Raw genomic sequence first — 18,504 nt, forward strand, 5'->3', positions numbered from 1 at the left:
GTCTCCTCACCACTGGCCTGAGGTGATCCCGTCTCCTCACCCCCAGCCTGAGGTGATCCCGTCTCCTCACCCCCAGCCTGAGGTGATCCTGTCTCCTCACCCCCAGCCTGAGGTGATCCTGTCTCCCTATCACCAGCCTGAGGTGATCCCGTCTCCCCATCACCAGCCTGAGGTGATCCCGTCTCCCCACCCCCAGCCTGAGGTGATCCCGTCTCCCCATCACCAGCCTGAGGTGGTCCCGTCTCCTCACCCCCAGCCTGAGGTGATCCCGTCTCCCCATCACCGGCCTGAGGTGGTCCCGTCTCCTCACCACTGGCCCTGCAGCTTTGCCCCTCTCTTGTTCAACACCCGCAACTGCACACACTGGAAAACTACAGACGCTCCAGGGTCATCAGGGCCTTTTAACTCCTCATCCCTGTGCCCGTCTCTTCAATGTGCTCCTGCTCTTGCTTTTGGGAAAATGAACCATTCCATATTTTTATTATTTTTTTTAACTTCCAAGATGTATTGTCATTTCTTACAGGTCACAGATGTTTTCTTTCAAAATTGTATTTATTCTCTCTCTCTCCCCCTCTCTCCTGCTCTTGTATCCCTCCTCTGTGTGTGTGTGTGTGTGTGTGAGTATGCATGCACATGTGTGTGCACACGCAGGTCAGAGGAGACAGTGGGATGGAGGGAGGGTGGCAGGCAATGCTGGCAACGTGAAGGAGCTGGGGACTGTGAAGGCCTTGACTGCACACAAGTGCCAAGGCTCTGGCCAAGTGGCAGCAGAGTGTTCTGTAAACAAAGAAACAAACCCAGAAAGGCCAGACTGCTGAAGTGCAGCCGGCTATGACAATGGGTAGGTGAGGAGAACCTCGTGAGGCTGCGGCCAGCCTGCGTGGGAGGTTCAGGAGGAACCGCATCCTGGAGGAGCAGAGACTCACGAGGTTTGTTCTAGGTTCTCTCTGCCTGTTGGCAAGTCTGCCCTACCCCTCGTCAGACTGTGAATCTGTAGACTACATCGTGGGAGGGTGCAAGTGTTTGATTATGTGTTTGTCATGGTCTGGTGCGGAGTGCCACCCAGAAAACCCTTGTCAAAGGGACAGAGACAGCCTGTGCCAGCATGACTGCAGTCAGGATGCTTCTGCCCTTGTTGGGAGCCCTCCCTCAGCAGACAGCTCTGAGCCAGTTCTCTCTTCTTATTAGAATTCCTCTCAGGCTTCCCTGCCACTGCAGGGCTGTCATCTGACTTCCTGTCTCCCAGCCAGCTCTACTCTCTGCCCTGTGGACTGAATTCTTAAAATTGCTCCTCTCTGTGCCGGGCCATGTGTGCTGCTGGGGACAGTTGGGCTGGCTTGCTCACAGAGGAAGCAGGTCCTGACCAAGACATGCTGGCTGTTCCTATGGGGGGTGCATTGTGGGCACAGCACCCCTCGGGCTCCCCTTGATGCACTGGGCAAGTCATTTCTAAGCTTCAGCCTCCTTGAATGTACGATGGGGCAGAGCTATCAGGACCCTCTTGGTTGTTGTGCAGCCTTGGTAAAGGCTCAAAGGCGTCTGTCTCTGTGAAATCGTTAGCACCTGTTATTTTATTGAATCTGCACTGCAGTTCCTCAAGGGGGCTTTACTTACAGGCAGACCATGTTTAACTTTTGAGACAGGACCATGAGAACGCTGAAATAACACATGGAACACTGCGTTGTCAAATTATCCACTGTCTCAAGCTCTACAGATGTCACTTCTCCCTCTTTCTCTGAGCCTGACTCCAAGGAAGGTGTTCCCCATCGTGAATGCCTGCCCTAGGACAGTCAGGGACAGTAGGAGGCCTCGGGTTTTCCTTCAGTTCACCTGGCGTCTGGTCTGTGTTCTGATTGATCTACCAGACATAGTTTATCAATGGAAGATTCAAGAGCAGAGGTAGAGAATGTGCCACTACCCTACTTCCACGGGCTTCCTTCCCGGACTCAGCAGCTGCTGTTTCTGATCAATCAGAACCCTGGAGCAGTTCAGAGCCCTTACCTTCCTTGCCTTGCCCTTGGCCCTGTTCCCCCCCCCAGCCCGCTTCCATCCACCATGACACTCTGAAGCTCAAATCCTTCACCCTCACGTATAGCATTGGTCGACACAGTGGGAGGCAGTCACACTGCTATAGACTCAATTTCTGTCTTACAACAGCCAAAGGGGATCATCTAGAGATGGACACGTATGTTAAAAGGCAGCCAGCCATTCATGGGCTTTCTGCTCGAATGCAAAGAGGAAAAGAAGAATGAACGCTAACTGGGTGGCTCCCCTACGGGCAGTGTAGCCCCAGCAGGAATTTAAGCAGCTCCTCCGGAAGCTGAAGACGAACGTCTCCACTTACAATGTAGGCAGCCAACAAGGTGGCTGCCGGCATGTGCACACTGACCTGAATGAGTGTTCTGAATTGCAAAGACCCCTTGGCTTGGCTTGCCATGGAAACATTGTAAAAAGTGTCTTATTAAGCCCCCGAATCTTTAAAATAGGCTTTAGTTAAAAATGAGGCCATTACATAATTGGGTTCATTAGATCCAATTACATAATCAGTGTAGATTAAAAAGAATGGAATCAGAACATATAATTTCATAATTATAACACATAACAATAGTGCAGAAATCCAGTTGGAAAATGGCACTGGAGAAAGCAGCCTATCCATAAATCTCAGACAATTCGATGCCTTCCATGAACCCAAACATGCCCTGCCCTTGCTGGTTACTGCTCACAAATACGGCTTAACTAAACAAGAGTGATTTCAAGTGCAGACTCGGAGATCAACACTGGGAAGTGGAAAGCCATTCGTCCTTTTGGTTCCTTGTGTGGCTACCGCAGTGAACAATTGGCTTTCTTTGTGTCTCACGAGAAAGACGATGCCACGGGTGATGGTGTATGCATCATCTTGTTCAGTTTGACCTAGAAGACACACTCTGGGTGGGTGAGGAGGGCATTCCCAGAGAGAGGGTTATCTGTGGAAGGAAGACCCACCCTGAGTGTGAGAGTCCCCGCCTCAGGGGATGGAGGTCCTGGACTGAGTAAAAAGAGAAAGGGTGGCCAGGTCCTTGTGTTCATCCTCTTCTGCTTCCTAACCCACCAAGATGTGCACAAGTAGCCTCACATGCCTACTGCCACAAGCCACTGTGACAGCTGCACTTCCGGAACCATGAGCCGAAGCCAGCCCCCCACCCCCTCCTCTGTGGGTATCTCCTCAGCACAGTGAGAAACTAACAAACGTGAAGCTCCATCACACCATCTGTTCCTGAGGCAGAGTTCAACGGAAAGGCCCCACCCACTGTCTTCCGTGCTCCTCTGCTAAGATGCTCCTCTCTTAGAAGGGTGTGGGATGGGGTGCTGGGCTTCAGCAGGCTGGGGACAGGCCACTTTCTGGCTGTGTGGATGCCATTCTCCTGTGCTATGTCTCCACCTTCTGGTTTTAAAGAAGGGAAAGAGAAGTTCAAAGTTCAACCTCCTGGAGTGTCTACGTGGGTGCGTGGTTCTTTACATCATGTCCAGTCATCAGAGGGCTCAAAGGAAATTACTCATTCATTAATTCCTTGTTCCACTTATTCCTTCAGAAACTGCTTTAAGTTTCCTTAAAAGGAAGCGATGGCTTCGTACTTAGCTGTAAACATCTAACTTTTAGCATAGTTGCCAGCATATTGGGGATAACCCATGTCTACTAAAGTGTTTTTAAAACTTATTTCAGATATCAACTGCCCAGGTAGTGTGTAGAGCAAAGAGCCACCACATACCCTGCTGAGGCCTTCGATAAAATTATAATTTTTGTGTGTATGTGTTAAAATAGATTATTATGCTACCAAAACTTACAAATTAAAATGTCTCAGCCAACACTGCAGAGATCGGGAAGGAGTTGTTACTTAAGAGTTGAGTGAACAAGGAGCCTAGACATGTGATATGCTATCAGGGTGGCCCCTAAAAACCACGGTCACAGGGCAGGTAGCTAAGAGATCCCAGGGACAGCCAATGCCACAAGGGCACCAGGAAACATCCGTCCTCTAAATACACAGGGACCTCCTCTTGTGTGCAGCTCTGTTTTGACCTGGGCCCTTTGTTAAATTAAGTAGCAAATATCACAAAGCCCCTAATACAACTCCACAGATGACACTGGATGCTGAGAATGTCCCCAGTTGTTGGGGGTGGGGGGGAGGCAGCTAAAAGCCCGGCATGCCTTCTCTAACAGTCTCTGTTCTGTTTACTGCTCCTCGGATGATGCGCAAAGGCTGTCACCAGGACAGGTCAGGAGTTCCTTCATGTTCACCCAGCTCGCCGAGTTCTGCTCCACTTCCCTGACTTTCCTGGAGGCTCCATCCTTTTCCCTTCTCCTTTTCCACTCCCAGTGATTACACCAATCCTCTGAGCACAGACAAAGGTTTGTTTGCCAGGAGAAAATGTGCACATGTAACCTTGAGCTACAAACACCTTCCCTAATTGTCCCAGGAGCGTCCACTTTGCGCCGACTCAAACGTCCACGCACTGTTACTGAGAAGCTTGTTTCCGGAGCTAGGAAGCAATAAGGCCGACGCGTTTTCATTAGTCTTTTAGATTCCTGTCACTGGCCGGGCACAGAGGCACAAACATGCTTTCTGATTCTAACCCCAAGAAGCACCACGAGCCTGCTGTGGTGTGAGTGTAGAATTGTAAGTGCTGAAAGCTGTGTTAGAGGGTCAGGACCACAGGGCCGCAACCCAGAAAGCCTGGAGTAGCCAAGTTTCTGAGTCGGGTGTGTTAACATACAGGCTTTCGGTTTTCCAGACTCAGCCATTTTCTGGAAAAGGGCTCTGACATAAGGGGGCAGGGGCAGGACCACAAGTAAAGAGCTGTGACACTTAGACATCAAGAGGGACCGCCTGATAGAATGCTGCTCGGAATGGCAAGGCTGAAGACGGCTGCCCGTCGTCACTGGACTTTCTCTGCAGGAAGAGAGTTCCACCTCATGGAGCCCAGAGCTCACACCTGCCCATTCTTCACGGCTTCTTGTGGCTGTCAATTCTGACACTGACATTTGTAGCCCCTGGAGCCTTCTGCCTTCTAGACTTATCTAGCTGTGGTGCGTCTGTCTTCAGTTTCCACAGCAGGGTCCCAGCTGTCCCTTTCTTCCTGTTGCCCCCCTCTGCCCACCTTGCTAGCCTGCCAGTTCTGATGGCCACCCTCTGTCGCCCTCTGTGGCTGTCAGAACGAGAACTATTTAAGCCCCCACGCTTGCCAGGAACTGGGACTGCACAGACATAAACTCCTAGCGTTAGGAAGGCGGGGTGATCATGAGTTCCAGGACAGCCTGGACTACACAGCGACAATCAAGAGCAATGGCCCAGTCATTGTGCCAGGCAGTGCTGAGCATACACACTGCTGTGCGTTGGGAAGAACGCAGCAGTTTCCCCATTTTAGGTGAGAGTAAGAGCTAAGTCCGGGATGCCCAATCCCCGCAGCAGAGCTGAGGTTCCATCCACTTCACTATCCAGAAGAATTCACCGTGCTCCGTTTCCAGTCTCACTTCAGACTCGGGTCTCTTCCCTAGACAGAGGGCCTAGCCCACAGACACCACCTTTCTTGGCATGCCTAGACTCTTGTGCACGGATGTCTGGCCCTCCTCCCCTTCTCACCCCCTCCCCCCCACACTCACTGTTAAACTCATCTCTGGGGCTCTCTTTTCCCAGCAGCTCACACCCCACAGCCTGATACTATGTTAGGCCACACCAATCTCTTGGCAGTGATCATCGGTGGATTTCTGTGGCTAGTGAAACCACACTCAGATGTTGACATACATTACTCAAAATTTTGACTGCTTTTCTGCCACCTCTTAGAGCTTCCTACAAGTGGGTCCACTATGAGCAGTGAAACTGGGCAACTAGGAGGCTGAGTGTGTGACCAATCTTGGCTGTCAGTTTGATTGGCTGGGTAAGCACCCGAGAGAGGAGGGGCGCAAGCGGGTATGGCCGTGACCATGTGGGCCTGTCTAGAGATGATCCGACCACCGGGGCTCTGACCAGTGAGTGCATTAATGCACTGGTGGACTACTGGAGGTGAGGTTCACTGGAGGAGGTGTGTCCCTAGGGCTTCCATCTTGCCCTCACCGCTTCCGGTGCCTGTTCCACTCTGCTTCCTGTTGGCCACTAGGTGAACAGTTTTCCACTTGCACTGGGCCCCAAATGCAGAGCCAGGTGGTTGTGGACTGAACCCGGGGAACCATGAGCAAAACCAATCTTTCAATGCGAGGTAATGGCTCAGCAGGCAAACCGCTTGCCGTCTGCAAGAACAAGGACTTAGCACCCATGTAAAAGGCAGGCATGACAACATGTGTACCTGCAACTCCAGTGCTGGGGCGGGGGCGTGACGGAGGCAACGGACCCTGGGAGTGCACTGACTAACCAGTCTAGCTGAAATGGTGAACTTCAGTGTTGCAATTACTTTTCTGTCGCTGTAAGAAGGCACCGTGACCAAGGTGCCTTATAGAAGAAAGAATTTATTTGGCTTATGGTTCCAGAGGGTTAGAGCCCACGACTATCATGGTAGCGAGCATAGAAGCAGGCAGGCAGGCATGGTGCTGGAGCAGCAGCTGAGAACTTACACATGGATCCACAAGCACAAGGCAGAGAGAGCTAATTGGGAATGGCATGGACTTCTGAAACCTCTAAGTCCACCCCCAGTGACACGCCTTCTCCAACAAGGCCACACCTCCCAATCCTTCTCAAGCAGTTCCACCAAGGGCAGAGCAAGTATTCAGACCTATGGAGTCCACTCTCATTCAAACCACCCATCTAGATCTGATGAGTGACTGTCTCAGAGCAAACAGAAGGTGGAAAGTGATCAAGACAGGTACACCTGATGTCAGCTTCTGGCTTCACATGTGTGGATGTATGCATGCTGCCTATAACCCCCACCACAGGCACATAGGCACACACACACACACACACACACACCTTTCTTCCTTCGAGACCTATCAGGTGTTTGCCACGCCGATGGTGACAGCTAACTAACATCTCAGAGGGTCTGAGTAACTCATTCCCAGCTGTTCCTGCTGTCCCTCACAAGAGCTCACTCAGATCCAGCAGACAAACCCCACCGCACAAGTCCTGCCTTGTCCTCCCCAGGACACACAAGACACTCCCAACTACCTTTCCACATCGGATGCCCTCTGTGACCGTCAGCCTCTACAAGTTCTCGTCACATGACTGGGCAAACATGGCACACCACCACTTTCAGTTGGCCGTTCCCCCACAACTGAGCTCTACGGAGAGGGATATGCCATTCTTTGCACTGTGTTCTCAGAAATACTTCATACAGAAGACTTAACAGAAGCCAGATAATATAAAATTATTAAATTTACTCAACTTCGATAGAGTACAGCTATGAGGTCACACCCGTAAGTCCTATGTCTCAGACGCTCTTCTCCTAATCAACAGATGGGAAATGTTTCCCAGAAACACTGTCCAGAACGCATGAACGACGCCATGATAGAGTCCCTAAGGGGATTCAGTACCTTTCCCCCACAGACAGGAAAGGAAGAGGAGAGAAAGGTGAATGTGGGGAAACAGACAAGATTCTAGATTCTGTCATAACCAGAAGTCAAGGATGAAAATGCCAGGAAGATGCCAAGGTATAAAAGCTCTAGTTACACACAGTCTTCTGGAGACACACAGCTACTGACAGGTCAGAGAATCAACACTGTGCCAACCTACACTTTCAATAAGACAATGCCCAGACAGATGGACGAACAGGTGGATGGATGTATTGATAGTTGAAATGATAGACAGACAGACAAATAGATAGATAGTGGATGGATAGAAAGATAGATACATGATAGGTAGATGGTTGGATAGATGGATATAAATAGATGATGAATGGATGGAGGTTGGATGGGTGGAGGTTGGATAGATGGAGGTTGGATGGAGGTTGGATGGATGGATGGAGGTTGGATGGATGGATGGATAGATGGGTGGGCAGGCTGTGGCAGTATTGTGTCTTTTTTATTTACGTAGGTGACCTACTCCTTCAGGGTCATGTCTAGAGACACTCCCCTTAACTCCTCTCTTTATCTTACTTGCTCCCCTTACCTCCACATTCCCTCTTATTGGTCCCTCTCCCTACCTCGTTCTCCTTAACTCACTCTCTTTACCTCGCTTTGTCACCATTGCTGACTCAACACCAGGACTTAGGACTGAGCAGAAGGGTCAGCTTCCTCTAAAGCCAAAACCAGTGGTCTCCCACCAGGCTCACCTAAAAACACACATTCATAAACACAAGCCTTTTTGAGTTATTGTTTTTGGAAATTCAAGAAATCTCTTGAAGCATGACTCTTCGATTTGCATGCGACAATATGAAACTTCCAGATTTGGGAACTGAGAGGTCCAGTGATGACTGGAGGTCAGGGCTTAGGGGGTCAGAGGTCAGAGATTTCAAGGGGAAGCTCTTCACTACACAGATCATCCCTGGGAGAATGCTATCCGTGCGCTGGAGACATAGATTTGATCAGATAACAAGGATGATAACAGTGTGGAAATTCTCCAGCAACTGACAAGCTTATTTGAAGGCTCACAAAAAGTCAGAGCCAGAATATCTCTCACCCAAGAGGGGGGCAGGGGAGACTTGGACACTGAAGGCCTCCGAGCTGCGACATGAGCTCAGCTGGAGAATCAGGAGTGGCTGAGCCAGCCGCACTCACCGCGATCATCTGTGCCACGTAGCTCTCCGGCCCTGTGTATTCTGTCGGGTCCTTCACCTTCACCAGGACGATGAAGTACAGGTAATGCCACATGTTGTGCTCTGACTTGATGTGCTCCTCGAAGGAGACTGTCTTGTTGTCAAACTTGTCCCTCTCCAGGCCTGCAAAACACAGGAAACACTAGGTAATTTTTCACTTAATCAGAACTTCTTAGCATAAAAATAAAACACAGTCATTACTGAAAATCAACAACAAACCTCCTTTCTGGAAGAGTGTACCACTTTAAAATACTGTTAGAATTTAAAACAATCATACAAGGCTGGGGAGATGGCTCAGTGGTTAAGAGCACTGTCTGCTATTCCAAAAGTTCTGAGTTCAATTACCAGTAACCACATGCTAGCTCACAGCCATCTGTAATGAGACCTGGTGCCCTCTTCTGGCCTGCAGGCATACAGGCAGACAGATCACTGTATACATAATAAACAAACAAAACTTTTAAAAAGAAGCAATACATAACAGCTCTAGATAAAAGAGGCTGTGGTTTATAGACTCATCCCCAACTATTTATTTTCCTCCCCCATGATCCTTGGGAATGGGCAGTTCTATTACAGAGGTAAGAGTTGCAGATAACCTTAAATATAGCCATATTAAAACTGCCAAATTCAACCATACCAAAAGTATAACAGAAAGAGACAATGATGATTGTTCAAGAAAAGGAAAGACGGCTCGGTAGGAAAAGCATTTGCCACACAAGCCAGGTGATCTGCGTTTGATTACTGGAGTCCACTGAAGATTCAGTTCAATAGAGCGCACCTGTAATACTAACACTCCTGCTGCATGATGGGAAGCAGAGATGGGAGAATTGCCTGGAATCTTGCAGGTATCAGAAACACAAGAAAGATCCCTCATTGAAACAAGGTGGAAGGCAAGAAATGACTCCAAAGTTGCCCTCTGATCTCCATTCATACAGGCTGGTGCGCGTGTGCGCGCACGCGCACAAGCACACACAAAGATTTCAGAAAGAAAACAACGAAGAAATGAAATACTGGTTAATTGTGGCAGAAGAAAGATTCCTTTCTATCAAGGCGTTGGATTAAAGGAAAGCAGCTGAGCCAATACCTGCAGTCCCTTGCAACCAACAAAGTCTTTGATCCAGAGACAATCAGGGGGCACCGTGCCAGGACAAGAACTGTCCTCAGGGTCCCTACTCCATGATACTCAAAGAAGCTGGGGGGCACCGGGGTGGCTACTTCAATTCTCAGTCAGGGTTACAGTGACTGACGAAACCCCATGACCAAAAGCAAGCTTGGGAGAAGTGGTTCATTTGGCTTACACTCCCACATCATAGTCCATCAGTGAAGGAAGGCAGGGTAGGAACTCAAGCAAGGAGGAATCTGGAGGTCGGAGCCGATGCAGAGGCTGTGGGGGGGTGCTGCTTACTGGATTACTCCTCGTGGCTTGCTCAGCCTGCTTCCTTAAGGACCCCAGGACCACCTGCCTAAGGATGGCACCACCCACAATGGGCTGGGCCCTCCCACATTGGTCACTAATAAAGAAAATGCCCTACAGGCTTGCCAACAGCCCCATCTTATGGAGGCGGTTCCTTAATTGAGATTCCCTCCTCTCAGGTGACTCTAGCTTGTGACAATTGAAATAAAACTCTACAGAACACTGGGCAGTGGTGGCGCACGCCTTTAATCCCAGCACTCGGGAGGCAGAGGCAGGCGGATCTCTGTCAGTTCGAGGCCAGCCTGGTCTACAAGAGCTAGTTCCAGGACAGGAACCAAAAGCTACGGAGAAACCCTGTCTCGAAAAATCAAAAAAAAAAAAAAAACCAACAACAACAACAACAAAAAACCCTCTACAGAACAACCGATCCTGTGTCAATAACACAAGAGCATCGCTGTAAGTCACAGCCTTTCCTTTCCTTTCTTGTTCATTCCCAAGATCACACATCAATATAAACATCACGCTACAAAACATTTTACAAACTTAAATACCCCACAGCCTTACAAATGCAAACAGCTTAAAGTTCCACCTCTTTAAAAAAAAAAAAAAAGAAACCACAGTCTCTTTTAAAATCAAAAGTCTCTGAACTGTGGGCTCCTATAAAATAAAAAATAAGTTAAATACAGTCTTACTTCAAGAGGGATGAGCCAGGGCATAGTTACAATCAGACCAAAGCAAAACCAAACTCCAGTAGTGAAAACAACTCAATATCCAGAGTCTGAGATTCATTCATGATCCTCTGGGCTCCTTCAAAGGGCTGGGTCACTTCTTCAGCCCCACCCTCTGCAGCACACACAGCTCATATTTTAAGCTGGGGCAGGCTCCACTCCACTGCTGCTGCTGCTCTTGGTGGCCATCCCATTGTCCCGGCATCTCCAAACTCCTGGGCCGTGCTGCTGCAACTGGACTGAACTTTCGCCAACAGCCTATCCTGGGCTGTCTTCTTGGTGTCAAGCCTCAACATTCCTGCAGGACCTTTCAATCCTGGGCCTTCCACTGCTCCTGAGCTGTAGCTTCTCCAATGCCCTCTCCAGGCCTCTCCTATTGCCAGCCTCAGCTGCTCCCCATTACCCCTTCCTGCCTTCAAAACCAGTAGCACCTGGGGGACTTTTACACATTACCAAGTACAACCTTGGCTGCCTCTGGAACACAGCTTCTGTGTGCTCTCAGGAAACACTTCCCTGAAGATTTCACCTCAGTGATGGTGGTCTCTCCTCAATCACTGCTATTTCCTCATATCTAGCTAACCAGCATCAGTTGTCCCAGCAAAGCAAAGATTTCACTTTAGTGGTGCTGGTCTCTTGTTAATCACAGCTCTTTCTTCAACCCTAGCTGGCCAGAACCACAGCATTGTAAATCAAAATCACAAAAGGCTCCAACAGTCTTTAACTTCCCTCTGACACTTCACAAGCCAGGCCTCATCATCTACATTGACTTCAAATTCTTGTATTTCAGGCTCCCACAGAACAGGCCACTTAGCTCTCAACAGTCAATGGCTTTTCTGGACCAACATTCCAAAGCTCTTCCACAACAGTACCCAAAACACATGGTCAGGTCTGTCACAGCAACACTCCACTCCTGCTACCAATTTACGTCCTATCTAGTGTTTCTATTGCACTGATGAAACATCACGACTAAAAGCAAACTGGGGAAGAAAGGGTTTGTTTGGCTTACACTTCCACATCATAGATCATCACTGAAGGGAGTCAGGACAGGAACTCAAACAGGACAGGCAACAGGAGGCAGGAGCTGATGCAGAGGCCATGGAAGAATGCTGCTTATTGGGTTGCTTCCATGGCTTGTGCAGCCCGCTTTTTTTTTTTTTATAGAAGCCTGGACCACTAGCCCAGGGGTTTCCCCCCAACAATCGTGGGCTAGGCCCTCTCCACCACCAATCACTAACTAAGAAAAGTGTCTAACAGGCTTGCCTACAGTTCAGTCTTATAGAGACATTTTCTCAATCGAGGCTCCCTCATCTCAGATGACCCTAGCTTGTCACATAAAGCTATCCAACATACTAATCTGTGTCTCCAGCCTCTGGTGGGGAGGAGCTGAGTAGTCAGGTGTTTCTCTTTATGTGCGTGCGTGTGTGGAGATGAAGAAAAGCATCTCTGGAAAAATAAGTCATCAGAGTGGGAAGCAGGATCTCAGGGAGCTGCTGTGGGACGGTGCTGGGGTACACTATAAAGACATGTTGCTCATATTGGCTTAATAAAACTGCTTGGCCAGTAGCCAGGGCAGGAAGTATAGGTGGAGCAAACAGACTAGAGAATTCTGGGAAGAGAAAAGGCAGAGACACAGTTGTCAGCCAGATGCAGAGGAAGCAAGATGAGAATGCCTTATTGATGATAAAAGGCACCAAGCCACATGGCTAACATAGACAAGAATTATAGGTTAAGTTGTAAGAGCTAGAAAGTAATAAGCCTGAGCAATAGGTCAAACAGTTTATAATTAATATAAGCCTCTGTGTGTTTCTTTGGGACTGAATGGTTGTGGGACCAGGCTGGACAGAAACTTTTGTCTACAGGGTTGAGTTCATCTTTGCTGTTCAGATAGCATAGAAGATACCAGGAAACTAAATTTCAATCCTGGCTACTCCTTCCCTGTACACATTTCAAGGCCTCTTAGGCATGAAGAACCTTTAAACATGTCATAAAACAAATACATTTTAAAATATCTGTCCCCAGTGATGGGTTGACTTTTTAAATCATGTTATTGGAGTTTTTCTTAATGGAGAGGGTATAAAATCAACCATCTGGTGATTGTGCCTCATTTCACTTGACCGGACACCAGTTCAGCATGTCTGACATGGGCTCCAGTGCCTTCTCTCCACAGCCTCCTTCTCCTTACTCAGTGGCCACTCCAGGGTTGTCCAATCAGAAGCCCAGGAGTCATGCTTGACTTTTCTCTGCCTCTCACATGCCACACCTAATCCACGTTGAAATACCTCTATTTCTTCCTTCAGCACATATCCACCTGTGTCTAGATTGAATGCCTTCTCTGCTGAAGCTGTGGTCTCAGCTATTGCCCACCCTTACAGGTGGATCATCTCGCCAGCTGCCCAGGCCTGCCTGTGTCCACCTGTGTCCTCCACTCTCAGCACGGAGGCTACAGCGACACTTAGAAACTGGGACAATGTGGAGGCTCCCCCTTGTCTATGGCTCTTGCAACAGCCCCTCACAATAGCCTGTAAGAAGGGCTTATACAAATATTAGATGAAATATAGATGTCTAGTGACAGCTAAATTCCATATGATAGTATGGGATAATGTGGGGGCGGGGTTTAGGACTCCTACTCTATTCTGCTCTGACCTATTCACTTGAGACAGGCTCTCATATTGAAGCTGGAGATGCACTGACAGCCAGCAACCCAACCTCTCCTGTCTCTGTCTCCATGAAGTTGGGGTTAACAAACCTGTGTATAGCTGGGCCAGGCTTTTCATGTGGGTGCTGAATTTGAACTCAGGTCTCATGCTTGAAACCTGGGCCACTGAACTATCTCTCCAGCTCCAAAATTTCTGATTGGATTAAAATTTGGTTGGATCAAGTGCTGCCTAGGGCATACCTTTGGTCGTGTCTGTGAGGTTGTTCCCAGAGAGGGCTAACTGATATGGGGAAACCTCTGCTGAGTGTGGGAGACACCATCCCACAGCCAGACGAGAAGGACGGCATCAAGACACAAGAAGGCAGCTGAGCGCCAGGGTTCTTTGTCTTCTGCTTCCTTTTCTACCAAGGTGTGAGCCAGCAATCTCCCTCTGACACAGGCAGGACATGGTGCCTGTGTGTGTGCTGCCCGCCATGATGCGCATCGTCTGCATACTCTGAACTAGGAGCCCAAGTAAACCCCTTCTCCTTTAAGAGTACGCCACGTGTTCATTTATAGAGATGAGAAAATTAAACACAAGGAATGACTGTTTAGTTTGTATGCGTCGCATGCAACATTTATGTGCTAACTCCCATGTAGCCTGACCTCATTGCTGCTCTGATCTTACCCCCTCATGTCTCCCTGCTGGGGCCTAACAGCCATGTTGGTCTGCTTGCTATTCCATAGACAAATCCCTTCATCGGGGCCATAGCTAGTATTTCCTATGGCCACAGAACTCTTTCACTATGGTGTCCTTGGCTAACTCATTCATGGACATTTCTGCTGAACTCTGACTGGCAGTGACTTAAGGTGAGCAGTGCCCAGCACACAGACAGCACCTTCCCACTGGAGACACAGCATCCCGCACACACAGCCCCTTTTCCCGGTTCCCAGCACTCTGGACCACCCCGTCACCATCCCCTCCTTTCATGTGTCGTCCATCACCTTCTCTCAGGCTCACAACAGCAGTGTGGAAGTTGTTCAATTACACTGGACCTCAAATCCCAGATAACAGAAACCATGCCTGCCAGGGAGCGCCTGCTGCAGACCAGACTGGAAGAAGAAGTGTGCTTCCCCGGGGATCTGCACACACATTTACACTTACTACTTCATGCCTTATTTTTTGTTTTTGAGACAGTGTCTCACTACTTAGCCCTGGCTGGCTTGGAACTTGCTATGTAAAATAGGCTGGCCTTGGTTGTATGATTGTGATGCATCCGTTTCCTCACCGGGGGCTGCAGGCACGTGCTACCAAACCTCGCCTGATATTTGTCGTGTTTCCCACTACAGATATCCGTGCTCTGCTCGTCACATGGCCCCAATGGGTTACATCAGCGTTTGACACGTGGTTGGCATTTAATGAAACAGAGATTGGATGAGTTAGGAGTATTCAGTAGTAAAATGTTCTTCCACTAAGATTGAAAGGAGATAATGACAACGTGGGGAGGAGATGGAAATACTGGACCCTCAGGCTACTAAAGAAATGTTTCATAAAGGGAAGCCGCTTTATGAAACGGGCCGTTTCTAAAGAATCCACAGTCCCAGCATGGCTCAGGAGATCATGAAGGAGGAATGCGCACACAGACACCTGCTCAAGGATGCTCACCACACCACAGTCACTGCCACTCCAAAGCTGAAAAAACCCAGATGCCCATCAATAATGGGCAGAAAGGAGACACGGTCTCAGCATCTGACAGAACACTTTGTTCAACAGCAAGGCTTAAAGCACTCATGCATGGCATTGCAGAGCAAGGTGGCTAATTTTGACTTCAGTCTAACTGAATTAATCAAAGGCCAGGGGAGCTGGAAAGATGTCTCAGTGGTTAAGAGCATTCACAGCTCTTGCAGAGGACCGCATGGCAGCTTACAACTGCCTGTAACTCCAGTTCCAGTGGACCTCATGCCTCTTCTGGCCTCTGATGACTTCTGTCCCCAGACAGGGCACATAAACTACACACACGCATGCACACACACACATACACACACACACACACACACACAGAGTAAAATACAAAAGCCTCAGTCATCAGTTAGACACACATGTGTGTGTGTTGTGGGGTTGCCTCCAGGAGGCTTAACTGAGGAAGGAAGACACACTATGATGTGAGTGGTACCGTCCTTTAGCTGGAGAACTGGACCCAATGAAGAGGGGAAGGAGAGGGTCAGATGAGCGCTGACACCCACCTTCTCCTCTCAGACTACTGAGACACGAGCACAAAGCCTCCCACAGCCACCACGGACTCCTACGACTGGCCACTGCCCACCTTCCCGCCACGATGGACGCTATCTGCTCAACCGTGAGCCAAAGGAAACACTTCCTGCCGCTGTTTGCGTATGTCAGATATTCCGTCAGCCAGGAGAAAAGAAACTACCACAAGCATCAACCTAGTCATAAGACCGGATTATCTTGACTGAATCTTCAAAGCAGGCAAAGGCACAGAGGCAGAGAGGACATCAGTGGCTGACCAGGGCACAGGGCGAAGGGAGGCTGCCGAGAACATGGTGGACAGAGGTTGCGGGGTGCTGGGGGAAGGGGCAGAAATATGTCTGAAGACGGAGAAGTTGTACACACAATTCTGAATAGGTTAAAGGGGCTGCACTGTAGACCTTCAGTGGGCGAGCTTTAAGGTATGAGAATTACATCACAATAGAGCTAGTCACTAAAAAGGGGAGCATTAAAGGAAAACTCCAGAATGAAGGCCAAGCCCCTCCTGTTTGCCAAGTAACAGAATACTAAAGTAGTGATTCCACCATCCCTTAACCTGTAATAGGGCAGTGGGAAAAGGTGACTCATGCAATGCTCTGGAGTGGCATGCGTGCCCAAGGGAGCATGCAGGAGGACAAGAGGACAACAGGCTTAGATTTATTCTAAGCTTAAATTACAAAATGATCCTTCAGTCTTCTGAATAAGGACAAAGCTTCCAGAAAATCAATATAGACTTGGTTGATACAGCATCACCCTGGACCTCTGGATCCATCACTTGTATCTGGGGAAATGTCCTACCACTGAGACAATACCCAGTGTGTGGCAAAGTCTGGAACTATCTGGAATCAGTAGACCTAGGATTTGTTTGTGTAGTCATGTGCTGCATACATACACACACATGTGGAGGCTAGAGGTATATGTAGGGATTTTCTCAATCACTTCTTTACTTTGAGGCCTAACTGGATGGCCAGCGAGCCCCAGTATGCCTGCCTCGCCTCCTAAGGGTTGCAGGCTTACAGTGCTGTGCTCAGCTTCCATGTGGGTGCGAACATCTGAGCTCAGGTCTTCAGCTCGTGTGACAAGCACTTTTCTGGGCTATCTCCCTATCTGCACCTAGGTTTTTGACATGAAGTACAGATAGACTCGGTACTGAGCTGCTCTTTTTGTGTAGCTAACCAGCCGTATAAGTGTTGGGGCTAATTTACTGGCTAGTCATTCATTACCAGGTACTGATGAACGAGCCCCACACAAACATGGAAGCAATTAACTTCCTCACCTTTTCACAGCAGCAGAGGATTCTACAAACAAGATCTCAATTAAAACAAGCACAGCCTCAAAGCAGGGCCGTAGACTCTCCTCATTCCAGAGAAGCAAAGAACAGCCCAGGCCGAGAAGTTTGGCCAAGGTTACGTCGTCTGGGTGCAGGACCATGGAAGGTAGTGTCTACCTGACTAGGGAGTTCATAGGCTTTCTACAGTATCAGGGTACACGGTATCAAACAGAGGCAGACACGTACCACTGAGCACCATGTGACAACAGCCATTCAGGAGCACTCGCGTTTATCCTGTTGAGTGAGACTTTGAAAAGCGTTCATGAATCCTACACTGGGGCTGTGCCTTAAAGACAGGATGGAGTTCCATGGCTCTCAGGGGCGTGATTTCAGCCAGTACATCCTCTCACTACAGTGGGAACGGTGAGGAACGTACTCAGACTGGGATTTGAAACACAAATGAGAGGAAAACGGATGAAAACACCTTAAAGAAGGGGAAGAAGAGGGAAGGGAGAGAAGGGGAAGAGGTGTTGTGAGATATTTTGTTACAGTGTGTAAAGACAAGTCATTGTCATCGTGGTTGCTTTAACAAATATCTCACTGGCCAATAGCTAGGTAGGAGGTATAGGTGGGACTTCTTGACAGACAGAGCTCAGGGAAGGAGAAAGGCGAGGTGGCCAGCTGGATGCAGAGGGAGCAAGACATGCATGAGGAGAGGTAAAAGCCACAAGTCACGTCGCAAGACACAGATGAAGAGAAATGGGTCAATTTAAGTTATACGAGCTAGTGGGACAGGCCTAAGCTATAGGCCAAGCTTTTATAATTAATAAGTTTCCGTGTTATATTTTGTGAGCTGGCGGCCCAAAGAAAAATCCATCTACAAAGAGGGAAAGGAAAAGAAAGAAACGGAGGAGGAGGAGAAGGGTTCCAGATTGTGAAGTGTTTCACTACCAGGAAAACTAGAACTTAACAGTAATGGTGGTACCATGTTGCTTATGGCTTTTGTACTGGACAAGTTAGCCTGGCAGCACTGAGCAGGCCCGTGTGTGGCTGTGAGGATGCATGGCAGGATGCGCTGTGAGCCTGTGGAAGCAGATCTGTTAGCCCAGGGTAGCTGGAGTGTTGGAAGGAGGGAGGAGAGATGCTGGCGTGAGGGAGGGAGGACTTCCAGCCCTGCTTACTTCAGGCAGTCAGAGATCTGTTGCTGCCATATGCCAGGCAGGATCTGGAGCTGAGAAGAGGAAGGGGGAGAAGACACAGGACACTGCATCTTGGCTGGGTCCGTGTGGCTGCCAGGAGGTTGTGCCAGCTTCACTGTCTAGTCAACACAAGAGAAGAGGAAGCCTGGAGTGGTGGTGCTGGGGTGTGTACCCAGCCAAAGTGGGGTTAAATGGGCATGGCAGAGAAGGGTGATGAGACACTGAGGAATGGGGTGCATGCAAAATCAGAACCCCTCTTCTAGAGAGCTAGCGTGAAGGAATG

The 18,504-nt window shown here is 49.0% G+C and overlaps 1 protein-coding gene and 1 long non-coding RNA gene across 2 annotated transcripts in view; one reads left to right on the forward strand and one right to left on the reverse strand.

Moving 5' to 3' along the window:
- LOC126515230 (uncharacterized) overlaps positions 1–93 on the forward strand; it is an 831-nt gene extending 738 nt beyond the window's left edge. Inside the window, exon 3 of the long non-coding RNA XR_007595779.1 lies at positions 53–93. This is a non-coding gene — a long non-coding RNA (uncharacterized lncRNA). The remainder of the gene's footprint in view (positions 1–52) is intronic.
- Positions 1–18,504, reverse strand: part of Itpr2 (inositol 1,4,5-trisphosphate receptor type 2) — a 391,521-nt gene that overhangs the window by 27,134 nt on the left and 345,883 nt on the right. The window contains exon 55 of the mRNA XM_050164739.1: positions 8,675–8,835. Coding sequence (XP_050020696.1) covers positions 8,675–8,835 — 161 coding nt within the window. The remainder of the gene's footprint in view (positions 1–8,674; positions 8,836–18,504) is intronic.

This window comes from Alexandromys fortis, unplaced genomic scaffold (genome assembly GCF_014885135.2).
Source record: "Alexandromys fortis isolate MF-2015 unplaced genomic scaffold, M_Fortis_MF-2015_v1.1 scaffold_153, whole genome shotgun sequence".
Taxonomy (NCBI): Eukaryota; Metazoa; Chordata; class Mammalia; order Rodentia; family Cricetidae; genus Alexandromys; species Alexandromys fortis.